This window comes from Malus domestica, chromosome 10 (genome assembly GCF_042453785.1).
Source record: "Malus domestica chromosome 10, GDT2T_hap1".
Taxonomy (NCBI): domain Eukaryota; kingdom Viridiplantae; phylum Streptophyta; class Magnoliopsida; order Rosales; family Rosaceae; genus Malus; species Malus domestica.
In genome coordinates, this window is record NC_091670.1 from 31,468,815 (window position 1) to 31,494,324 (window position 25,510).

Below are 25,510 nucleotides of genomic sequence, written 5' to 3' on the forward strand. Positions count from 1 at the left end.
GTTGGCACAATAATGAAAAAATCATGTTACTTTATTTTTCATCCCTGCAACATAAAGATATGAAGAATTATGATATGTGTTATGTGTCATTCTATTTCATTGATAGGAGTCACCTTTACTGAAAGTAACACAAACACCAGTGTCAAAGTTGTTGAAGAAAGTAGAGAACATAAACACCAGAAGTGTAATGAGTATTCCACATAATCACAAAAAGGTACAACTTCAGTAATAGGTTTGCCTTCTAGTGTGTGTATTCTTAAATGGTAAAACAACTCTGTTCTATAGGCTATAAACTTATAATTGCATCTCAGTACTGAAAAAGAAAATATCATACAAAACTTATCCGCGGTTGCACTGGTGGTTGTTTAAGAGTTTAATGTTGCCTACCGATATCGTTTGATCAATTCATGCATTATTCCTTCTACCCCTTCAACTTCATGCCAGGTAACTCATCGGGAGTATGAAGTTGAAACTAGTAATGGAAGAATAATCACGAAACGAAGGAAAACAAGAAACACAATAATGTTTGAAGTATGTACCTGATTATTTCAGTGAAAATATAACAGCTATGAGAATTGGGAATACAAAATCACCAAAAGCCCAAAAATATTTCGGGATTCCCGATTGTCCCGAAATACCGAAACTATTTCGGGATTTCCAAAAATTGGGATTCCCGAAATTTTGGTTTGGGATCGGTATTGAAATTGGAAATACCAAAAATTTCAATTTGAGAATCGGGACTAAGGTTTTGGTTTAGTATCCCATACCGAACGACCCCTACGCATAACCATCACATGGTAGCGCATTGGTTAGGGACAAATTCCTAAAGAAAGTTGAAATGCTTTATGAGTATTTTTTATCTCTAAAAAGATGAACTGCGATAACAAAGACATCAATGGTCCCTTTTGACAAAAGAAAAGAAGATGAAAAAAAACCGAACACATGCACCAAAGTGTACAAACGCATCATAAGTCAATAATCGAAATAATGTCAATAGTCTTGTGCCACCCTACGCCCCTGTTGAATTAAATACAAAGGAAAATTCAATTAGCCAACCAGACCTTCCAATTTGATTCGACCAACTATTTTCCAAAAAATCCACGATCCATTGCCAATTTTGCGGTTGCTTCTTATGTTGTTGCTTACCAGAAAAACCAAGGAAGAAGATCCTGCTCCAGTTTCCTACTCATTCCTTACATGAAAAGCTACGTAATCGGCAAACGTTCATTCGGATTGCAAACATTTCTCAAAAGCACTTTTCCAACACTCAGTTGAAAAACGCTTTTTTGCTATTCGCAAACGCTCTTACTTTGCACAGCGAAATAGGTCTGTTACAATCCAAAGCTGCACAGAGTTTATCTGCATACCTCCGTTTCCAATCTGTTGGGTCGTCAATGGCGGATCGGATGCGTAGTTTCTTTAAGGGCGAGGTCCTCACTTACGCCTACCTTCTTCTCTACATCGCTCTCTCCAGCGGCCAGATCTTCTTCAACAAGGTTGGTACTCACATTGCTTTCCATCTGTTAGCATTCGCTCAACATCTGGTCTTATCCTTCGTTTGGTAGGTGGGAAAATGTTGGTGTGAATTTTCTGGGATGTCAAAATTGGAGAAAACCCCATCAGAGTTTGACTACTTACATGCGTATGGTGTAGTTTGGGATTGATTTTTGGTGTTATGGAAACCCATTTAGTGTAATTAGTGGCAGCATTGTGAGTGTGGATGAAAGATAAATTGCATGTTTTGTGATTTCATTGATTTGGAAATTAAATTAGGTTTTAGTTTTTTGTTGAAAGTGTATGGATTACGTACTGATGGATGATTTTGTTGCCTGTGCCTGTTAATTGAAGGAAATGAATGGAAAAGAAAACGGAAAGAAGCAGCTTTTCGAAGAAGCATTCTAATAAACTAGCTCTTTTTCCCTAATTGCTTTTCCAGAAGCAGTTGTTGTGGGCTTTTTTCTCTAATGCATTGCAATGCATTAACAAATGGAAACATAGAAGCACAAAAAGTTGAGGAGGTGCTTAAGAATTTGCCATGGCAAGAATTTACAAAAAGTTCACATCTTGTTCTCATGACGGCCATCGTAGGGCCTTAGCCTTAGCATGAAATTTATTGAGATCTAGAGAGAAATACATACATAGCTTACAAATACCCTATGTTCGGGTATTTGATATGGTATTAGTTTCTCAAGAAAATCAATGGTTTCACTTGCTTCCCAACATCTTCTTTGATTATGATTGAGGACTGTAGATGATTGTTATTAAAAAAATGGAAGTCAAGTACAGCTTTGAAGGTCTCGTTCTGGTAATGTCGATAAGATAGTCCCGGCTTTCTACAATACCTGACTTTAGGGGCATTTGTTAGCAAACACTTTTTATTGAAACAAAAAGAGTGACAGAAAAACTTGATAAAGGTCCACAGTAAAGAAACATAAAGCACCCTCTGCATGTCTGTCTGTACATGATTGCGTTAATGCTCACCATATCAGCATTTTTTTAGTTTGATAGCTCCTTGTTACTTTATGTTGATTTTTAGGTTTCTACTTTCGAAATATTACTCTCATTTATTTGTAATTTATTTTGAAAGAATTAATTGAATTATTATAATTTGTTGAGATACATTCTTGTGAGAGGTTTTACATGACTTACATAATGTTTAAATTGTGGAATGCAGTGGGTTTTGTCATCTAAGGAAATAAACTTCCCTTATCCTCTTGGTTTAACTCTGCTTCACATGGTCTTCTCCTCTGTCTTATGCTTTTTACTCACGAAAGTTTTTAAGGTATGCTGGTAACTAAATTTTGTGATAATCGTTAAATTCGAATTTTCCAGTGTTACTCAAATTTATCTTTTTTATTCTGGTATTTTACAGATTTTGAAGGTTGAGGAAGGAATGACTGTAGAAATGTAAGTAAAGCAGGGAATACACTTACTTTTACATTTTTTCCCCTCAAAGATGGTTTCTGTCGAATATTACTCATCTTTGTGGAATTAAAGATAAATTTAGTAGTCTCTTTTGTGGCGACCAAATAATTAGGGATTTATGTTCGTATCAAAGCTTGATGGTGCCGATGAGCTATTTTCATTGTTTCAGAAGTATAAGGATAATGATAATGACTTTTGGCTCTTAATTAAACTGATTCCAGCTATCTTTATGAAAGTATAACACACTAAGCTGTTGGTGTTCTTAGAATCAACAAGTTGGATTGTAATTTTTGGCTTGCTAGTTGCTACCCATATACAATTCCCTCCAGGGTTGAAGCATGTGGAATTGAAGTGATCCTATTGCTGACTTGAATTACTTGAATTTTTTTCCTAAAATGGGAAAGAAAAATACTTGAGCATTTTTTTCTAGCCGGTCCTTAATACTAAGATCATTTATCCTCTGACTAGTCAATCATTTATATCATCTCATGTTCGTCTACTTTTTTACTGATCTTCCATTCAGAATCTAATGAAGTTTTAGTTATACAGATATGTGACATCGGTAATGCCAATTGGTGCAATGTTTGCAATGACTCTTTGGCTGGGAAATACTGCCTACATGTATATTTCTGTTTCATTTGCACAAATGTTGAAAGCAATCAGTAAGTTTTCACTACTTTTTTGTTTTTTAATCTTCTGTAAAGCCTCGGGGCATCCGGAGCAATGTCTTTTGTTTTATATGATGGTTGGCCCTATGGCTGTCTGTTTATTCAGCAGTCGGAAAGTAGATTTATTCAACAACTCTGGCGATTTATTTATACATTTATCATGATTAGGAATTCTCTATCCGAGTCTGATTTCTTAAACAACATATGCATGCAGTGCCAGTAGCTGTTTTCATTCTTGGAGTAGCAGCAGGACTTGAGGTGATGAGCGGCAGAATGCTATTGATCATGTCAGTGATAAGTTTTGGTGTTCTTGTGGCTTCTTACGGTGAAATAAATATCAGCTGGATTGGAGTAGTTTATCAGATGGGAGGAGTTGTTGGAGAAGCTTTAAGACTTATTTTTATGGAGATTTTTGTTAAAAGGAAGGGTCTCAAATTAAATCCAATATCTCTCATGTACTATGTTAGCCCTTGCAGGTATGCATTTCTACTTGTAAAATTCCTCAAGCTTTGCCTTTCTACTTTATAAAATATTTTACACCAGTGTGATTTGAGTATTGAATTTGTATGCAGTGCTCTTTGCCTCTTCGTTCCATGGATCTTTTTGGAGAAATCAAAGATGGAAGAAAATAGCTCATGGAACTTTCCACTGCTTGTGCTAACACTTAACTCTCTGTGTACTTTTGCCCTCAACTTATCAGTTTTCCTAGTGATCACTCATACAAGTGCCTTGACCATTCGTGTTGCGGGAGTTGTCAAGGATTGGGTGGTTGTCTTATTGTCTGCCATTATTTTTGCTGATACAAAGCTCACTCCTATAAATCTGGCCGGTTATGCCATTGGTAAGTATCTGACCTTGTGTACATGTCTTAGCACATTGTCTCTTTTAAAGACCTCTTGTTTGTTTTCTAGAATCATTGTTTGTCGGTGATGTATTTTGAGTTCTACATATTTCTGATATTAATGTATACCGCCAGGTTATACGTAGTTTGTGATGTTATAATAACCCAGGGGTCTTTGAGTTGATTGATACTAGGTTCTGATTAGTGGTATACAATTTTGAGTTTGAAGTGGCTTAGTTTTTAGGTGTTCATTGATATCTGATGGGGGATGTTTTAGACAACACAGTATCATATCTTTTCCTCTTTTGAAGTGCAACTCGGAAATACCATGTTACAAATGAAGAGTAATGTCGACATGTTTGAATGCATAGTTTTGATTGACAAACAACATAACATATCAAACTTTCTAGTAAGCGAACATTACCTACAAACCAATACACACAATAATGGTACATTAATTTTGTTTTGCAGCCATAGCAGGTGTGGCCGCATATAATAATCATAAGTTAAAAAAGGAAGTCTCTAAAGGCAACTCTGACGAACCTGAAAGTTCTCAACCTATACTAACGGCTGCATCATCAAATTCTGACAAGTAAAGATGTCACAGGAGCATTCACTGTAGTTATTTTTGAGGTATGTACTTGTACATTTAGCAAAATGTTTGCTCCCGAAATCCATCATTTCCTAAAATCTTTTTGGGTTGCTACATTGCAACTGCCCAGAAATTGATGGATTGTGTAATACAGTATTGGCCCTTGAGATTACGGTTTGTTGAAGCCTTGGTGGTTAAGCTCTTCCATCTTTATATCATTGTTGCAGCCGCTCCTGTGGCGGGTAAATATTGTGACGGTTTGAAGCAGAACTGCAATTCAAGGTCTAAAGATGGGAAATTCACACAATTGTATCAGCATCACAGAGGTAGACATTTACTGATGGCATTTTAAAAGTTGATGTACTTGTGCTAATCATAGATGACTTATCTGTAAAGCAAGTGCCAGAGTCACTGTCATAGGAACATACTCGGTTTATAACTTTCTTGATGACCTTTATAGCTCACATTCGTATCGCTGCATGGGCACATACGATACTGACTCTGTCCAAGATTAATAGTTTGAACCTCTACCGTTTTACATGATTAATTACATTCTCAGAACTTTGTATTTAGAAGGTGAGGTAGCCAGATTTCCTAGGCCATGTTATGTCTAGAATTTTTATTTAGACACCGAACCGGAAGCTGTGGTTGGTGATGCTTAGGTTCTACTTTGCTCGGAAATTAACAAAGAAGTAGGTTCTATGGCGTCGGAAGTGACTGTCGGATGTGTAGCAACCATTCCTCCTCCCTCGTAAATGGAGAAATTCTTCCGATGGGGATGGGGACGGAAAAATCTCTCCTGTGAAGGCAGCAGCCGAATTGTTGACCACATGACCCTATGTGGGAACCGAACTTCCAACATCAAACAACAAATTTGATCGCTATGCAGATTAAACTCATTCAGGAATATTGATTTTTTTAACAACAGACTCTGTGGGTTGTGCTTGTTTTCTCATCATAACACAAGTCGTGCACAAATTGTGGAATGGCTGCATGATCATTTCTGTACTGTTGGGCTTTTGTGAACATGGATGGGTCTAAAACTGCCTAATGTTCAAACCGGCCGAATCAAACCAATTAGAATGCGATAGAAAACATCTGAGATCGTATCAAACTGGCATAAAAAACACGGTAATAGGATGCTGGTATGTGATATTACTAATAAACGTATTATATGATAAATTGGTTATTATAATATGGCTGTTTACCAATAATACACAATAATTTATCGTTTGCATTTGGCAAGTATTGTCTCTAAATTAGATTTTCATGAAATGATGTTGTTGAAGGATTAGTCTTAATGTAAGTCAGACTCAAAAAACAACTAACATATACGGGTTAAGGCCAGGTGACTGTGACAACGTGTTCAATACTTTTATAGGCAAAGTCTAATACTCTTCTTAGAAAGGAAGCCTTACCAATCTTGAATCTTTCGTCTGTAAATTCAAGCAGTTAAGAATTTTACTTGGTAAAAAAACAAAGAAAAAAAGTTGGATGATATTTGATGGGCCTTAATACAAAGAAAAGCCTAATTAACCAACCGAAGAAGGCCCATAGCCTGCCTTTTACGACATCCAACTGTACAGATCATAAATTGGGAAGACCCCCCAAAAAAAAAAACAAAAAAAAAAGGAAGAGGGAAAGACAGAGATGAACCCTCGAAAATCAGACAAGTTGGGGGGATTTTTGGGGTTTGGTAGGTAAAGAGGTTGGAGGGCTTTTCCTGCTTCGTCTCCTTCTCCTTCTTCTTCACACCTCTCTCTCTCTCTCTCTCTCTCTTACCTTATTCAATCCTAAAAGAAAAACAATTTAATATTTAATTCTGTTTTTCTGTTGGTATTTTCGTTTTTCTTTAATTCGATTTTTTTCCGCCGGAAGAAACAGCTGGTAGAGGACCAGAGAGGAGATTGGAGTGGGGAAGAGATATGCCGTTGGGGTGGTGGTGGTGCATCATCATCGGAACGGTGTCGTCTTGCGATGGTCGTCTTCGTCGTTGATGGGCCTGCAATTCCAATTGCAGATGAGTTGGCAGCCGAGTCTACTGAGTCAGAAGCGCAAGAATGGCCTGCCGCCTCTAGGGTTACGCAACCTCGGCAACTCTTGCTACCTCAACAGCGTCCTCCAGTGCCTCACCTACACCCCTCCTCTCGCCAATTTCTGCCTCCGCAAACTCCACACCTCTCTCTGTAAGTTCAATTTCTCTCTCTCCTCTCCCTATGATTTTGTTTGAATTTGAATTCGAATTCAATCGAAACTACGTCCAATTCAATGTGCAGGTGACTCTTCGGATGCGGAGCGGAAGCGCGACTGTCCCTTTTGCATTCTGGAGAAGCGGATAGTGCGCTCGCTGAGTCTGGATCTCAGTCTGGATGCGCCGCAGAAGATACAGAGCTGTCTTGGGATTTTTGCCGAACACTTTCGGGGCGGTCGACAGGAGGACGCTCATGAGTTCCTGCGCTACGTCATTGATGCTTGCCACAACACCTGCCTTCGGCTCATGAAGCTGCGGCGCAATGCCACTGCCAGCGGAAAGGCTGCCAACGGCAATGTCGCCAACCGCATAGGCAATGGAGAGGCGGCAACATCGACGGTGGTGAAGGAGATATTTGGTGGAGCATTGCAGAGCCAGGTGAAATGTCTATCCTGTGGCACAGAATCCAATAAGGTTGATGAGATAATGGATATTAGTCTTGATGTTTTGCATAGTAATTCGCTTAAAGACGCATTGCAAAGGTTCTTTCAGCCTGAGATTTTGGATGGCCAGAACAAGTACAAATGCGAAAGGTATTATCTTTCTCTCTCTCTCGCTGTTTTTTTTTTTTTTTGCTTCGGATTTTGATTGTGCTATTTATCCTTTCTTAGTTGTAACAAATTGGTCGCAGCACGGAAGCAAATGTCTTTTCTTCAAGCACCCAATGTTCTCGTTATCCAACTTAAGGTGAGTTTATATTACTTCCTAATATCTTTTCGCTATTAGGTGCTTAAGTTGCTCCATCCTGCCATTTGTATTTTTGTTCATTAATTTGTCTTGACAATGTTATTATTGTTGTCTGTTGATAGAGATTTGAGGGTATACTTGGCGGGAAGATTGATAAATCCATTTCGTTTGAGGAGGTTTTGGTGCTTTCGGGCTTCATGTGCAAAACAAGCAAGGTACGGTTAAGACTTTAACGTGTCAGTTTAATGAAGTCATTGCATTGGATAGTGTATAGTTGCTTAATTGGAAACTGAGCTTAGATAGATTAGATATTGCGTTAACAATGAACTTATCGAGCATAGCAACAATTACCTTGTTTTTTTAGGACATAGAGTCCAAAACTCTCTAGCCTCCATGTTACGCTGAACCCTTGACCAAATAACTATCAAGCTTTCTAGATCTTTGCAAAGCATATGGTATATACCTAAAAATAATATGGATGTGTGATATGCAGTACTGACAGTAGTCAACCTATGAAAAACACCTATCTAGTTCTTTTCAGATTGTCCCCACCTAATTGAATTAGCAAAGGTTTTTCAGGACTGGTACAGTAATTTGTTCCAACAAGTTGATGCTTGTGCTTTCTTAAGCTTTTTTTTTCCGGGTTGAATAGCTGCTTGTGCTTTATAAGTTTTGTTTGAATACAGTGGGCACTAGAAGCTTGTTAAAATCTACGTGATTCAGTTTGGAATGGTACGGTGTCATATCAGCACTTTTCTTTCTTAGAGGAAAAAAAAGAGGTTAGTTAAGCATGCCCTAAAGTTCTCAAAGAACCTAAGATCCAAAAGCTAATGCCATTGCAATCAATATTTCCAGAGTCTCTTATTAAGAAATTACTCAAGACTTTGATAAAATTTTAATATTCTTAAGAAGAGTTAAGCCAACTGGCAGTTAATCATGAACTTTGATTTTCTTGAATTTCTAAATCAACCAATATAAATGAGGGATATAAAGTAAAAAAGGTACACAATAGTTGTTTAAAATATTTGCTACAATAGCATGTACATTGTATTGTTTTAAGTGATCGCAACACAGTATGGATGGTACTGCAGTTTTAAGTATTTCTTTTTCTTTTTCAATCTGTGCATCGAGCGTCAGTGTGGGAGTTAACATGGTTGGAGAAGGAAACTCCAATTGATATCTTGGTTGATTAAGTGTAGGACTACGTTTTAACAAAGAAAAATGTAGAGCTGGAAATGGGAAATGGGAACTAGATAGGACTGTAGAAGGGTTTAAAAATTTAGACCAGAGATGTCCATCTATTCTCCAGATAGTAGGACTAAGGCTTTACTGATTTGAGTTGTACATTCAACTTGTCAACTGTTCTATTGGTATGTTGTATAATTTCATTTAACACTATGAACACCGTAACCTATTGCAGTCTGAAGAGGAGATAGCCATAATTAACAATGCACACAAGTGTGATTTCTCGGGAAACCTTTTGTTGGTGGTCCCATTATTCGTGATTGATCTATGACTTGGGGTTTATCATCTTTTCCAGCTAATTAAATACCTTTCTGCCTTCAGGGGGAAGTAGAAAGGAAAACAAAAAGCCATTTGACTGCAACTTAAATATGAGAAGAAAAGTATAAGGCAGAGTTTATTTATAATGACAATAAAGACATCCTTGATAAGTTGTGTTAAGTTCGCCTTATTCAGTTTTGTGTGCTTTATTGTAGTTAACAAGGCTGTAACAGTTGCGTCATTGGATACTAAGTATTGTTTGTTGCATTTTTGTTTGAATTGGTCGTTCTGATTTATTTTTTGTTTGGGAAGTTATAATGTACATGCATTGTGGTCTCTGATTCTTTGTTGCATATCTCCTTGTATTTTAAAATGAGGCAGTTCATGTCTTTGGTTATCTGAAAAATGCTTTTGATTTCAAGATGCTATCCTTTAACTTAGAAATATTACTTGATCCTGATGCAGGCATTTTATTTGACTTCTGTATCACGAGACTGTTGTTTGTTTCTAGATATTGCAGACAGTTGCTTCCCTATTAGTAATGATGCTGACTTTTTAATTGCTATGCAGGATCCGCGGCCAGAGTATAAGCTTTTTGGTACTATTGTGCATTCAGGCTTCTCACCAGAATCTGGTCATTATTATGCATATATTAAGGTCTCTGTTCACTTATCACCTTCGTTGTAATCAGTAAATTTAAAGCACACCTTATTATCAAGTTATCAACAAAATATTCATTTTGTTTTATTTAACTTTTTCATGATCTATGTACAGGATGCCATAGGTCGGTGGTATTGCTGCAACGATTCATTTGTCTCAATTTCAACCTTGCAAAAGGTCTTATCTGAAAAGGCTTACATCCTTTTCTTCTCTCGTACCAACCAAAGACCAGCATTGGCTAGCATTGCTTCCAATGGGGTGAGCTCTCATGTTTGTAATGGTCGTGAAACGTCTAAAATCCCGAAGTCCGCTCTTCCACCAAAAGGAATGCAAACGAAACCTTATGAGCAGTCTTCTTGGAAGGATGTCTCAGCCGTATCTAAAGTTGATAAAGTGCCTTATTGCCCACGGATGAAGTTTGATCTCAGTGGAAACTCTAGCTCCAAAAGAGCTCCCACAACTGATAATGGAAAAACTGTTTACAAGAATCAATCCTTAGGATCAAACGGGGAAAGATCTACTTCAACTGCTAATGGCAAAACTGTTTGCAAGAATCAATCATTAGGATCAAACGGGGAAAGTTCTACTTCGACTGCTAATGGCAAAAGTGTTAACAAGAGTCAATTCTTAGGTTCAAATGAGGAAAGAGTTCCGGCAACTGATAATGGAAAAATTGCTTACAGAAATGAATCCTTTGGATCAAATGGGGAAGGAGCTCCTGCAAATGATAATGGAAAAATTGCTGACAAGAATCAATCCCTACGATCAAATGGTGAAAGGGCACCTGGAACTGATAATGGAAAAATTATTTACAAGAATCAATCCATAGGATTAAATGTGGATTCAAAGGATCCTGTTATAGTTGACGGTAAAAGTAGCAAAGCATCTTTGTTATCACGGGAAAATGGTGGTGCTGGTTCCATAAAAACTGAACCCTGTGAAGGTATTGATACAAGAGACAGGTTGGCAGCTGGGAAAGTGCCTAACAGTAGCCAAGCATCTTTGTTATCCCGAGAAAATGGTGGAACTGGTTCAGTAAAAACTGAACCCTGTGAAGGTATAGGTACAAGAGACAGGTTGACAGCTAGTATAGTGCCTGATCCGAGTGAATTGGAAAAAAGTGGTCTTCATGGCCGCTCTAAGGTCTCTAGGTCGAAAAGAAAATCTCTGGATTCGTGCATTCTGTTTGCACCTGATGCTCAATCCCGGGCAGAGGTTGAAGGACTAAAGGAAATGTAAGTGACACTCTACCATTTTCTTTGAAATAATGTCAGTATGTAAAAACTTATCTTGATTAGGAGCTGTTTTTGAAATGTAGCTTTAGATGTTATGAATTGCATAATCTTTTGAATTTATCTTTACATTATCTTCCATGTCATACATCTGTCTACCATATCCCCATCAGTTCTCCCACGGCCTTGCCAAAAGAAAGTATATTCCTCAAGTGATAAATTTTATGTTTGTTGTTCCACGGATTCATAGTGCATTACTGTCTGTTCTTTAAGTTAACCTATACCATATAGTTGGATTCTTCTGATGACTATGACATACTTTGAATGATTGTGTCTCTCTGCTGCTTTGATTTTGCTTGTACTTGTTATCAAGATTCCTTTTACATGTACCTTTAATTTGTTCGTCTCATATCATTTTCCCTCTTCCTCTGTAACATCAGGGCTTGCCTTTGTATTGTGTTGCAGATTTCATAATCTGGTGTTCAGGGTCATAGGTTCTCTTCAATGATGCATGCAGTTTAGTACTATTTCTGTGTTTTCATGTTTGCATGTTTTGGTTGCCTGTAGCTTGAGTTCCCTTTTTAGTGAATGCCTGTAGCACGAGTTTGTTGCATAAAAAATAGTTTCATAACTGGCTTAATTTCATTCTGTATGTTGCTCCAATTATTATTTTAGTTATTTTTCCTTTGGCTTAATACCTTTTCTTTAAATGTTTGTTAGTCTCGAGAAAGAGGCTTCTTCTGTTTTGCGATCATGTGGCTGGTTGGATGAAGTTTACAGTTTTATGCGTTCAAGGAAAAGATTATGTTCAGAGCAAGTTGAAACCACTCCAAACTACGATGAAGTGAAGTAAGTATTAATGTTTGTATGTAGGAAATGATTCCTAATGAGAGATTTTTCCTAAATTTCTGCAGTTTAAGCTGTCATGGTGCTGATTTTCAAATTTTGTTGAAAATTTACTTCCAACTCTTTAAGTGCATTCATTTATTGCTCATTTAGTCTATATGCATCTTTATAAGTTTTGCCTCATTATAATAGAAAAACGTTGCGAATCATGGACTCACTCTCAGTTTTATCAGGCCAAATTATTGGTTGAAGGAAGAATGCTTGTAGAGAACGTTTCTTTTCTCCAATTTGAACAGTCTCCCTCTCCTACAGCTGGTCACCTCTGTATACCCATCACATATAGATTATTGGAACTCTAGAGACAATACATTAAATAAGCATGCATGAACCAATCAAACATCAAACTGAGGAAACATTATTGTTATATTCACGTGTCTAAGAGGCCTTTGGCATATCTTTATACAACTCGACATATCTAGGTTAAGTTTAACAAGGATTCACTGCATGAATTTTGTCCAACATATTTTGGGTAACATTGCTGTTTAAACTTCTGGTGATGAGTTGTATTTAGTCTACCTTGTTACTAACTGAAATTAGTACCGTTATAATAGTTCTGTAGTTGATTTTTACATATATTTTCCACTACTTTGCTTGTATTAATTGGCCAAGCGGCTATTTGGGTTTTTACTTTGCATTAATATGAAACATTGATCCATCTGTGTCTACTTATGCAATGCAGGAAGATGTTGATCATGGATGCCAAATCAAGTTTTCTTTCACAGATACCCTCGTCTTTAAGAGGGGACTTAGTCAAGCGCATTCAATCATTTAGCAAAAAATAGCGACACTAATTTGGTCCTTCATTAACTCACAAGATGGTATGTTAAAGTAACCTTTTCTTATACTGATTGAAGATGTGTGAATGAGAAATAGGCTGGTGGCATGACAGCGTCTTATTGTTAACTCTTTAAGTGGCAGGACTCGGGTGCGTGATCGTATGTATACTATTGTCAGTGTAGTGATGAAGATTTCTCCCGAGCAAGTAGAGGATTGGCGATGTAAACCGAAGTCCAATTCAGCGAGTGCCAGTGTTAGCAGTTACGGTTTGCCAATGGCGATATAGTTTTGTACCGTTGAAGATGTCAAGTTGAGATGAAAATGCCGATTCAAATCTTACTGAAAATTTTCTTCTTTTGAGGTTGTGTAATTGGTTCTGGGCTGAGAACAAGTCGATAATTCTATTCATTATGTTCGATATCCTTTTGGCAGTGTAATTTCATGGATCATCACAAATTTTCTTGTTAGACAAATGTGGACAATTGAGTTCGACCTTCTAAATGGTAATCCTTTTTTTTTTCGTAGTTATCTCCACTTCCCTAAGGAAAAAGAGTGGAATTCATGGTGTCATTTTTTTTTATAGACAAACATATTTACGTTACAAGGTGGGGAACAAATTCAACTCTGAATTTTCCATTCAAGAAATTCGAACCTTAGGCATTACGTTTTATTAAAAGAGCAATACCACAACTGTGTAGTACTAAGCATGTTGTATTCCTTCTGCTTCACTAAGAGAGAGGAGTTACTTCGCGAGGGCCTAACTTGAAACGGGGAAAGTCCAGGGAAGTACCTATACGAGTAACGAAACAACTATTCACTTGATTTAAATCCTAAGTTTTTCAGGTTTGGATTACAGATTGTACTATGAAACACAAATACCTTTTTTTTTTTTTTTAATTCCATTTGTCATACAAACACAAACAACAAGAATTAGAATAATTTCGATATCTATGTAAGTAAACATGTCAAGCTTTAAAAAGGGGTAAAACAGTCAAATGCGTCACTTGCCTCTCGGAAATACTAGCAATGTGGGTTCTTACTCAAGCCGGTGACAGGAGACTCGAGAAGCGCCTACACAAACCAACCTTATTAGAAAATTTACATACATTAGCCAACTTTTTCTACCATTACATAGAAACTCTCATTTCCCTTTGCCTTTGTAGCATACAAATAAGCAGTCAAAGAAAACTAACCAAAAAGCAAGCAGCAGGCACACAAGCTAGTAATGGCAGATCAAGTGGTTCTGTTGGATTTCTGGCCAAGCCCTTTTGGAATGAGGGTGAGGATTGCCCTGGCGGAGAAGGGTGTCGTGTACGAGTCCCCGGGAAGAAGACTTGAGCAACAAGAGGCCTCTGCTGCTCAAGACGAACCATGTTCACTAGCAAATCCCAGTCTTGATCCACAAGGGAAGACCACTCATCATTGTTCAATACATTGATGAGGTTTGGAGTCATCAAGCTCCATCCTTACCATAGAGCCCTTGCAAGGGTTTTGGCTGACTATGTTGACAAGAAGGTCACTTATTTTGTAATGTGTAAAACTACGATTTTTAATTAATTATTTACCTTTTTCACAAAAAAATAAAAAAAAACACTTGGATGATATCTTTATGAGATATAAAGTCATTCATCTTTATTTGCAATTCACAGTTTGAATGGGTTCATCAAACTTCTCTCTTTTGTAATTTCAACTAGTTATATACAATTTATGTCAAACAGTGACTTGTACGTAATGTAAGAAGTCAGTCTTTTTCATAAAACATAGAAATTGTGACAATACTTAATTTCTAACTGGTTTTTTTTTTCTTGGTTGCTGTAGATTTATTCAACAGGGAGGATGGTGTGGGGAACCAAATGTGAAGTCCAAGATGCAGCAAAGAAGGAACTGAGTAATTCAAGCTGCAGCTGGAACACGAGCTAGGAGACAAGACCTACTTTGGGGGTGAGAGTTTTGGCATAGTCGAAGTGGCACTTATCCCTTTCTATAGTTGGTTCTATGCACTGGAGGTCTGTGGAAACCTGTGCATGGTGAAGGAGTGCCCAAGGGTGGTGGGTTGGGCAAAGAGATGCATGCAGAGGGAAGCTAGTGGGTTGTCCGAGGCAGTGTGCTTTCGTTCTTTTATTGGTTTGCATCCATATAATGATTTTGTTTCAACTATGATATGAATAAAACTATATATAGTTGGATATATATATTTTAAGTAGAAGAAAAAGAAAGAAAAGTCTTCTATAACAATTTAAATCAATCGAACACTTGCATGTAACCAGAATGTACACAAACTTATCCGATGACCACCAGTTTGGATCGGAACAAGGTGATGATAACAAATCGCTAAACATGTCAAATGTATCGTCCTGTAGGGGAAAGATGGGCACGTCCACATCGAACCTGCAAAGCGGGCAGGAAGGACGCTGGAGCAGCCATGAAACATATGCTTACATGGCATCTCCTTGGCTTCAACGCCCACCTTCAAGTTTTCCAAGCAGATACAACACTCCTTCACTTCCTCCGTCACTTTCAGCGTCAGAATGGCGTCGATGGCAGCCTTGGACATCGCCGGAAGCAGCCTGTACGGGTCGTAAAATAGAGAGTGGAGGAGCGCATGTTAGTACCGAAGTATTCTTCTAGCAACATACCCAATTCCGGAATAGTCATATCCACAGATTGCTTACTGAGAGTCGGAGAGTCTGAGACACAGCGAAGGATATTTTAGGTTATGTATGTATATGCATGCAGCTGCACGTATAAAACCTGGTTTGTGAAGACAATCCCACATCTCGTCTAGGAAACCCTATACACACAAATAAGGAGATGTTTGCAACCAATTACAGAAAACCCGAATGGATTGGGAAAACATAAAGGCTTTGAAAGAAAACGCAAACAGGCACCAGAAAGAAAACGGAAAGTCACTTTTTTCCTTTTGGAAATTTAACTTCTCATTTATCTTCTTAAGTTTTCTCGATGAATTAGGATTTTTATTTTCCTTTTCTGGGTGATATGTTTTCCTCTTAGGTAGGATTCTAATCTTACTAATTTAACATTTAATCTAATAAATTTTATAGTTTGACAAAAAATAAAAATAAAAAAAAATTTACAAAGTCTAGAGAAAATTAGGCCCAGAAACGAAAACAACAACCTAATTGAAGGCCCAGTCACGTCATGTGAGCTCCAATAAAGCCCAAAACTTGGGAAAACCCACAGCCGGCGGCCAAATACCTCTCTCGCTGTTTTTGCCTCTCCACATCCTCCTCCTTCGGGTCTCTGCAAAACCAGCTCCAGACTTCGATCCTACAGAACCCCAAAGGGCTTCACCATCTCCTGCTGTCTCTCTCAACCTGCAAATAAAAAATGGTAACTTTCAATTTCTATGCTAATTTACACCAACTTTTTCAATTTTTTTCTCCTAATTTTTCCCTCAACCCTTAATTTGAACTGGGTTTCGTGTGTGTGCAGTTGTTCTTCTCGTATTTCAAGGAGTTGGTGGGGAGAGAAGTGACGGTGGAGCTGAAGAATGACCTTGCAATCAGAGGAACACTGCACTCGGTGGATCAATATCTCAACATTAAGCTCGAGAATACTAGGGTTGTCGACCAGGACAAGTACCCTCACATGGTAACCATTGCTGTCTTTGTCTTTTTTCTTATTAACGTTTGACTATTCTATGTACTTGTCTGTGCCTGTTGGTTGTTTACTTGATTTCTAGGGTTTGGTGTTGGAAGGGGTAATCCTACTGCTCGAGTTTGTGATGAGAAGTTAGGGTTTAGGGTTTCAAATGGGTTGTTTTGATATTGAAAATTTTCCCCTTTTTAAGTTTTTGGAACTAGTAATAATTTATGCGGGTTTTAGCAGAAGAACAATGCTAGTGATAGGCCATCGATGCTTTAGTATGTCCAGACTCCTGAGTGATTTTTTGCAGATTAAGTATTGATGGAGGATTTTTGCTCATTGGTGTAATTGTATACTGGAAAGTTTATCATGTGATAAAAAAGACTGAATTATGATGATTAGTCGAACGGACGATTCAAATCATCCATTCTTAGAATATTTGAATTGAGTGTGGAGTACAGTCGTTCTTAAGACTATTTGAAGGGAAAGTTATGTAAGACCACTGTAATGTATAGAACACTGTCCTATAAGCTATATAAGAAATAAATGTAGCTGGATGCAGACTTTAAGATGATGGGCATGTGGAAATGTTACCAAGCATAAAATTTGGGGATAGCACCTGCGAAAGATAAAGTGAGAGAGTAATCTGAGATGGTTTCGTTGTCTCAATTGAATATTCACTTCATCGTTTTAGGTAACTTAATTGTGACAAAACGATTTATAGTTGAGGTGTTGTACTCTAGTTTCATGGTTTATGAGTGATTTTGTGTCTATTACTCCTCCAGTGTTTGTATTGAATTTATGCAGTCCATGTACTTATTATCGATTTGGGTTTGATATGGAAGTGAGTTTATTATGCTTATGGTTCTTGTGACATGAATGCTCACAATGAAACTTGTAAACGTGGAGTTTGGGGATTATCTTCGATCTTCCATGGTGTGCTGGGTACCTTATTGCTATAAAACTGTCCCTGTGATTAGATCGGTGAGCACTCTGAGATTTTACTGATGGTAAGATCTCCCATGCCAAGTGTTTGTGCCAATCGTTTATGACGGAGCTTGGCTTTTCACTGTTAGCTTGTGGGGAGTTGATCATTGCAAAGGCATTTTATGATTTTAATTTCAGGGATCAAATTTTCTTTTTGGGGCTGTGGGTAAAATTTTTCAGAGCATAGGTCATTGGTCTCTTGACTCTGACTCTGATTTGCTTGGTTTTGTTGGACCTTTTGGATCTTCCCGTACTCTTGTGTTTGTTTTGTTTGTTCTAGTTGTTGTCTATCTTTTATGCTGATTTTGTTTTCTGCCCCATGCTTAAAGAACATGTTATGTACACTGAAATTGAAAATTACTATTTAACAATATGTTACCCTCCCGGTTTGACAAGTGTATGATAATGTACTTTTGCAGATGTCAGTGAGGAACTGTTTTATTAGGGGATCAGTTGTGAGATACGTTCAACTACCCCCAGAGGGAGTCGATGTTGAACTGCTGCATGATGCCACCAGAAGGGAAGCTCGTGGCGGCTGAAGTTGATTCAGTTCAGACAACTGATTAAAGAAGGGCCTGGTGGAGCATTGACATGTTGCGTCATTTTTTTTCTCTACATGTCTAATCTTTTACCAGTGCCTTCTTTATGACAGGTTCAAGAAGGCGTCTCCTATTAGACCGTAGTTCCGCTATATGAAACATTTTGAACAAGTGCCAAGTAGTGTTTTCTTTCTCTCTTTTTTTATCATATACAGTGCATTTTAGTTGACATTGGGGACATCCAGAACCTTGGCATCACCAAGAGAGGATCATCTATGCAATGCGCGCCTCTTTATCCTATTGTATTTCAACATTTAGTTTCTCCGAGTTTGTAACTTGTGCGCGTTTATGAGTAATTTGGTTTGTATGTTTTCTACTTCTTCAACTCATTGGTGCCTAGCAGGTGGCTTAACCTAATCATGAAAGATTAACAAATTGATGAGTTCAAACCTCAGAATCAAATAGTCTTCAACGATACTAAGATCAATGGTAGAAAGTGAAAAAAAATCAGTAAGAGAGCTTTGTGTTTAAGCTTTTTACTTGCGATTTGGTGAGGGAATTAGCGATACCTTGGAAATGGCGGGATTTTTAACCACGTGAGCTACAAGTACATTTGTAGAGTTGAGTACTGGGAGGAACTAGAGGCATTGCGGAAACAAGGAGAGAGCTAAGTGTAGGCGAGTTGGGAAGAGTGGAGCGGTTGGAGCTCCCACCTACCCCTCTCCAATTCCTTAGAGATTACGTTAACCAAAACAAGCCCTGCATCATATCCAACGCCACCTCCACTGGCCGGCCCTCTCACTCCTGGACCGACGATTCTTACCTCGCTGGAGCCCTCTCCTCTATTGACATCTCCCTTCACCTTACCCCACGCGGACAAGCCGATGCCCTTGTCCCGTTGGATGGTTCTCTTTGCTTCGCTTCTGCTCACGTGGAGCGCGTGTCCTTCCCGGTAGCTCTCAGCCTGGTCGCCAACGATGAGTCCCCATCAAAATTGGTGGCCTATGCGCAGCAGCAGAACAACTGCTTTCCGTCAGAGTACTCGGCTTTAGCTGGGGATTGCGACCCCCAAATCCCATAGGCCAGTGAGGCCCTTGGCTGCCTCCCTGGTGCAGTCAACATGTGGATTGGCAACCATCTGTCTGCAACATCATTTCAAAAGGAGCACTCTGAGAATCTCTGTGCTGTCGTGACCGGGCGGAGGCATTTTCTCCTCCTTCCTCCCACTGATGTGCATCTCATGGACATCCGCGACTACCCATCTGCTCAATATTCATATTCTCATGACACCGGAGAGTTCACGTTGGAACTGGAGAAGCCAGACAGATATGTGCCTTGGTGCAGTGTCAATCCTTACCCTTCTCCCGAGGACAGAGATAAGCAGCTCTCTAACTTTCCTTTGTATTTTGACGGTCCTAAGCCCTTTCACTGTACTCTCAACCCTGGAGAGATTCTTTACTTGTAAGTTTCTGCCTTCATTTTTGCTCATTTGTTTTTTCCTTCTTTTGGCTATGTTCATATGATCGGACTTCAGTCACTTCAAATTTTGTACAATTCCGGGCATTCTCATTGCTTACTTTGATGCCTAGTCCCTCCTCTTTGTATATTGTCTTTATTTGGTAAGCAACATATGAAAAAAATGTGCATGATTGTGTGTTGTTTTCATACTCCTATATGACTCATAATATTTTCCAAGGCCTGATGTGGTAGAGTTAATGCAGGCCAAGTATGTGGTTTCATCACGTTAGACAAACTCCGGATAAATGCACTATTGCTGTGAACTACTGTAAGGGATCAAGAACTTAAAACGCTTCTCTCACCTTTCAGGTTCCACTTTTTGTATGGTTAAGTATTTGATGTTCCATTATATTTGGCAGGGTATGATATGCAGTATGATATTAAGTATGCTTACTTCAACTTCTTGCAGTCAATTCATTGCCTATCCATTAAAACTCCAACACTGCTGAGAGAGTGTGCAAGGATTCAGATTCTGATTCATCGGCATGTTGTCTAAGGGATGAATTGGGTGCCGATTGGACTAAAGCGCATTTAGCAGGGACCAGTGAAGACTTATGATAAGCGATGGAATGATCACCGATCATTAGTCTGGGTATCTGATTAATCATTTGTGTACTTCTCAGACTGGTAAGCCAAAGAAACCTCTGAAAGAGAAGTATACAGCATCCCTGAGGCAGAGAAATTACATTAATATTAGTCAATATAACCTGTTGCTACTGGGGAGAGGTATACAACCATTGCAAAAAAGATGCTAGATTCAACCTTGAGAAGTATTGTTTTTGTTAGATTCAAATGCATGTATCATCCTTGAGAAGTTTACAACCATTACAAAAGGATGCATGTTTCATTCAAATGCATGTATCATCTGAAAATGCGAGTTATTAGGTTTACGACTGACATGATCACGTCGAATCCTTATGAAAATGAATCCAGAACAAAATCGCGCTAAAGCTAGGGCGTCACCCGTAAGTGGCGCGCTGTGTGGCCCGAGCACAGTGATAAGTGAGCAAGGGTCGCTGTATCTCCATCGGCACCCGGATGCAGTGTTAAATGAGCAAGGGGGCCGTAGAAACTTCTTTTCGAACGACTCCACTCAAAGTTGTTTGGGAGCATATGCTCCTATCAACTTTACCCGGGACACACAAAAGAAGTACTTTGATCCTATTAGACGGGGGAGGGTGAAGAAGCTAGGACAGAAGGGTAGAGTTCAAGAGAGCAAAATGCGTTTAGGAACGTGGAATATAGGAACCTTAACGGGAAAATCTATGGAAGTAGTGGAAGTTATGGTGAGGAGAAGGATAAATATTATGTGCCTACAAGAAACTAAGTGGGTTGGTAGTAAGGCAAAGGATCTAGAAAACTCAGGGTTTAAACTTTGGTATTCGGGCACAAATAGAACGAGAAACGGTGTTGGCATCATCGTGGACAAGACCTTGACACAAGATGTTGTAGATGTCAAGAGGGTAGGAGATAGAATCATGGCAATCAAGATTGTAATAGGACAAGAACTTATCAATGTGATTAGTGCGTACGCACCTCAAGTAGGGTTGGATACGAGTTCGAAGGAGAAATTTTGGGAAGACCTTGGAGACTTGGTGCAAGGAATTGCTCAGACGGAGAAGTTATTTATAGGAGGAGATCTAAATGGACACGTGGGCAGGGAGACAGGCAACTATGGAGGTTTTCATGGTGGCCATGGTTTTGGAGAGAGAAACGAGGATGGGGAAGCTATCTTGGATTTTGCAATGGCATATGATCTCTTCTTAGCCAACACCTTCTTTAAGAAGAGAGAAGAACATGTGATCACCTACAAGAGTGGGTCGTCAAAAACACAAATAGATTTTCTTCTAATGAGGAAAGGGGATCGTATAACTTGTAAGGATTGCAAAGTTATACCAGGAGAGAGCGTGGCTAATCAACATCGCTTGTTGGTGATGGATGTACATATCAAAAGAGGGAGACAAAAGAACAAGACTTGGAAGTGCCCAAGGACTAGATGGTGGAATCTAAAAGAAGAAAAACAAGCCATTTTCAAAGAGAAGGTAATCACCCAATATGTGTGGGATAGAGAGGGGGAAGCTAGCCAAATGTGGGATTCCATGGCTAGTTGCATCCGAAAAGTAGCAAAAGAGGTATTAGGAGAGTCCAAGGGCTTTGCCCCACACCAAAAGGAATCTTGGTGGTGGAATGAGGAGGTACAAACAAAGGTGAAGGCTAAGAAGGAATGTTGTAAAGCCTTATACAAGGAGAGGACCGATGAAAATGGTGAAAGGTATAGAAAAGCGAAGCAAGAGGCGAAGAAAGCGGTCAGAGAAGCTAAGTTAGCGGCTTACGACGATATGTATAAACGATTAGATACCAAAGAAGGAGAGTTGGATATCTATAAACTAGCTAGAGCAAGGGAAAAGAAGACAAGGGACCTAAACCAAGTGAGGTGCATCAAGGATGAGGATGGAAAGGTTCTTGCTACAGAGAACGCGGTTAAAGACAGATGGAGAGGTTATTTTCATAATCTTTTCAATGAAGGACATGAAAGGAGTGCTTCTTTAGGGGAGTTGAGTAACTCAGAAGAGTGTAGAAACTACTCTTTTTATCGTCGAATCCGGAAGGAAGAAGTGGTTGTAGCTTTGAAGAAGATGAAGCATAGAAAAGCAATAGGCCCAGACGATATACCAATCGAAGTGTGGAAAGTTTTGGGAGAGACAGGTATAACATGGCTCACTGACCTTTTCAATAGGATTTTGAAAACGAAGAAGATGCCAAATGAGTGGCGAACGAGCACTTTGGTGCCTATCTACAAGAATAAGGGCGACGTACAAAATTGCATGAACTATAGGGGTATTAAGTTAATGAGTCATACAATGAAGCTCTGGGAGAGAGTCATTGAGCATAGATTGAGGCAAGAGACACGGGTTTCGGACAACCAATTCGGGTTCATGCCAGGGCGCTCAACCATGGAGGCAATCTATCTCTTACGAAGATTGATGGAAAGATATAGAGATGGGAAAAAGGATTTACACATGATCTTTATAGATTTGGAAAAAGCGTATGATAGGGTCCCAAGAGACATTCTTTGGAGGATCTTAGAGAAGAAAGGAGTACGAGTAGCATATATCCAAGCTATAAAGGATATGTATGAAGGAGCAAAGACTGCCGTAAGAACTCATGAAGGACAAACCGAAAGCTTTCCCATAACTGTAGGATTACATCAAGGCTCATCCTTAAGTCCTTACCTTTTTGCGTTGGTAATGGATGAGTTAACAGGACATATTCAAGATGATATTCCTTGGTGTATGCTTTTCGCAGACGATATAGTGTTGATAGATGAAACTCAGGAAGGGGTAAATGCAAAGCTTAACCTTTGGAGAGAAGTGTTGGAATCTAAAGGTCTTCGCCTAAGCCGATCAAAGACAGAATATATGGAGTGCAAGTTCAGTGCAGATGGAGGCCAAAACCAGTTAGGGGTGAGGATCGGAGATCAAGAAATACCAAAGAGCGACCGTTTTCGTTACCTAGGATCTATCTTGCAAAAGAACGGAGAATTAGATGGAGATCTCAACCATAGAATACAAGCTGGATGGATGAAGTGGAAGAGTGCATCTGGCGTGTTGTGTGATCGCCGTATGCCACTGAAGCTCAAGGGAAAATTTTATAGGACGGCAATAAGGCCAGCGATGCTGTATGGCACAGAATGTTGGGCGGTGAAGCATCAACACGTACACAAAATGGGTGTAGCGGAGATGAGGATGCTTCGTTGGATGTGTGGGCACACGAGAAAGGATAAGATTAGGAATGAGGATATCCGGGGTAAAGTAGGAGTAGCCGAAATTGAAGGAAAGATGAGAGAAAATCGGTTACGGTGGTTTGGACATGTGCAAAGAAGGCCTACTGACGCTCCGATTAGAAGATGCGACTATGGGACAGAGGTTCAGGGCCGAAGGGGTAGAGGAAGACCTAGAAAAACTTTGGAAGAGACTCTAAGAAAAGACTTAGAGTACTTGGATCTAACGAAGGACATGACACAGGACCGAGCACAATGGCGTTCTAAGATTCATATAGCCGATCCCACTCAGTGACTTGGATTTTCCAAGTCTCTAACCGAGAAGTTTTCCTCACTCGAAAAATTAAGGGAACACTACCCCAACCTACATGCTCCACTCAGAAAGCTTCAACATACAAGCTTCAACAAAAGAAAATTCAAAGAACTTAGCGAAGAAGGCTTTGGTGTATTTAACACAATACGTTGAAATGAAGGAAAACTTATTTATTGATATCCCCGATAAGCTACAAATATGTACATATACATGAGTCAAAATAAACAAACAAGATGGAGCCTTCACAAAGGTTGCTTAGGAGAAGTCTCAGCAGTCGGTAGAGCCCCAGAAAGAGAAGGGATCGGAGGGGGATCATTCGGAGCCTCAGTACTGGACAGAACCCTAGAATGAGGAGGCATCAGAGGTTGATCATTTGGAGCTTCATTACGCGGTACAGCCCCAGAAGACGAAGGCAATAAATGCCTTTGGAACAAACCCACAAATCTCTGATGATCAAGTAAAACCTGACCATCAGTTTCCTTCATCTGGTCAAGCTTCCTCTTCATGTTTGTAGCATAGTCATGTGCGAGCCGGTGCAACTATTTATTCTCATGCTTGAGCCCTCTAATCTCCTGTTTGAGACTCATCACTTCGGCCGCCAATGATTCAACTTGGCGGGTTCGAGCAAATAGGCGTTGGGCCATATTAGACACAGAACCTGCACACTGAACACTGAGAGCCAGTGAATCCTTAACAGCTAACTCATCAGACCGTTTGGAAAGTAGTCTGTTATCTTTGGGAGTGAGAAGGTTCCTGGCCACCACCGCAGCGGTCATATCATTCTTCATCACGGAATCCCCAACGGTAAGAGGACCAGTAGGGGAGACGAAGGATGGGCGCCATATGTTGTCTGGAGAAGGCGGGGCTGCCCCTTCAACAAGGTTCAAGTCAAAACGACGGTCGGAGGGGCCAGACATTTTCAAAGGTATTGAAGAGAGAAGAGGTCGGACAAATCAAGATCTTAGAAGTGCAAGAATGGAGCTTCTACTGGTGGAGATTCAAGTGTGCTTTGGAACTTAATGCCAGCCTTATAAAAAGCTGCACTCGACGGAGCTTCAGACATCGAAGAGGCGCCTGCTCAGAAATCGAATAGGCGTTTGCTTTCTCAAAAGCTGGGCTGCTTAGAGACCACGAGGGTTGATCTCATAAATCGAAGAGGTGTTTGCTTTCTCAAAAGTTGGGCTGCTCAAAGACCACGAAAGCCGATCTCAGAAATCGAAGAGGCGCTCGCTTCCTCAAAAGCTGGGCTCCTCAGAGACCACGAGGGCCGATCTCAGAAATCGAAGAGGCACCTACTTTTCCAGCCTTGTCAGCACCTGTCACACGCACACTCAGCTTTGCGGAAATTATGGGTATTCTGTCGAAGACTTCTGGGGAAGTAGAAAACACATGAATCTTACTGTCCAATCACCCACTTCCCACACGCAGCAATAGCTCATGGGTACCACAGATAATTTTGCCAAAGTTCTCTGCCAAAGTTGAGCACGTGAAGCTTGCAGCTCCCACTACATCGCTCTGACCAAGAAGGGTAAAAGAATAGCAAAGAAACAGCACTAACAAAGTTTAGACCCATAAATTTTGAAGGTCTAGCTACCATATTATTACCCACAAGGGTAAAGGAACAGTACCACTGTTGGATAATTGGAAAGTCCCTGTGTGTCAACCTCTGTGCCTCGTGGCAAGGTAGACTAGCAAACATGCCCAACCTTTACTCACATTCGAGA

The 25,510-nt window shown here is 39.5% G+C and overlaps 4 protein-coding genes across 8 annotated transcripts; all 4 read left to right on the forward strand.

Annotated features, from left to right (window-relative positions):
- The first annotated feature begins 958 nt into the window (after positions 1 to 958).
- On the forward strand, positions 959 to 5,601 carry LOC103445751 (probable sugar phosphate/phosphate translocator At3g14410). 3 transcript variants are annotated; one of them, XM_008384780.4, is made up of 8 exons: positions 959 to 1,496; positions 2,675 to 2,782; positions 2,873 to 2,907; positions 3,475 to 3,587; positions 3,808 to 4,069; positions 4,166 to 4,434; positions 4,906 to 5,067; positions 5,254 to 5,601. In XM_008384780.4, exons 1-7 carry the CDS (start codon positions 1,395 to 1,397, stop codon positions 5,028 to 5,030), a joined length of 1,014 nt encoding a protein of 337 aa, XP_008383002.1. In that variant the 5' UTR covers positions 959 to 1,394; the 3' UTR covers positions 5,031 to 5,067; positions 5,254 to 5,601. The 3 variants fall into 3 exon arrangements, with proteins under 3 accessions (XP_008383002.1, XP_008383004.1, XP_008383003.1); XM_008384782.4 differs by having other exon boundaries at positions 988 to 1,496; positions 5,157 to 5,601; XM_008384781.4 differs by having other exon boundaries at positions 988 to 1,496; positions 5,181 to 5,601.
- Positions 5,602 to 6,579: 978 nt separating this feature from the next.
- LOC103445752 (ubiquitin carboxyl-terminal hydrolase 25) lies at positions 6,580 to 13,563 on the forward strand. Of its 3 annotated transcripts, none has more exons than XM_008384785.4 (9): positions 6,580 to 7,212; positions 7,303 to 7,810; positions 7,889 to 7,964; positions 8,087 to 8,179; positions 10,038 to 10,124; positions 10,242 to 11,362; positions 12,080 to 12,208; positions 12,945 to 13,093; positions 13,184 to 13,563. In XM_008384785.4, the coding sequence occupies exons 1-8, from the start codon at positions 7,023 to 7,025 to the stop codon at positions 13,045 to 13,047; spliced, it is 2,307 nt and encodes a 768-aa protein (XP_008383007.1). In that variant the 5' UTR covers positions 6,580 to 7,022; the 3' UTR covers positions 13,048 to 13,093; positions 13,184 to 13,563. The 3 variants fall into 3 exon arrangements, with proteins under 3 accessions (XP_008383007.1, XP_008383006.1, XP_008383005.1); XM_008384784.4 differs by having other exon boundaries at positions 12,945 to 13,083; positions 13,178 to 13,563; XM_008384783.4 differs by having other exon boundaries at positions 12,945 to 13,083.
- Positions 13,564 to 16,233: 2,670 nt separating this feature from the next.
- LOC103445754 (sm-like protein LSM2) lies at positions 16,234 to 18,550 on the forward strand. The gene is made up of 3 exons (XM_008384786.3): positions 16,234 to 16,393; positions 16,496 to 16,654; positions 18,055 to 18,550. Exons 1-3 carry the CDS (start codon positions 16,391 to 16,393, stop codon positions 18,172 to 18,174), a joined length of 282 nt encoding a protein of 93 aa, XP_008383008.1. The 5' UTR covers positions 16,234 to 16,390; the 3' UTR covers positions 18,175 to 18,550.
- Positions 18,551 to 18,684: 134 nt separating this feature from the next.
- LOC103445829 (lysine-specific demethylase JMJ32-like) lies at positions 18,685 to 20,542 on the forward strand. Its single transcript, XM_070807170.1, has 3 exons — positions 18,685 to 19,635; positions 19,896 to 19,960; positions 20,052 to 20,542. Exons 1-3 carry the CDS (start codon positions 19,295 to 19,297, stop codon positions 20,186 to 20,188), a joined length of 543 nt encoding a protein of 180 aa, XP_070663271.1. The 5' UTR covers positions 18,685 to 19,294; the 3' UTR covers positions 20,189 to 20,542.
- The last annotated feature ends 4,968 nt before the right edge of the window (positions 20,543 to 25,510 follow it).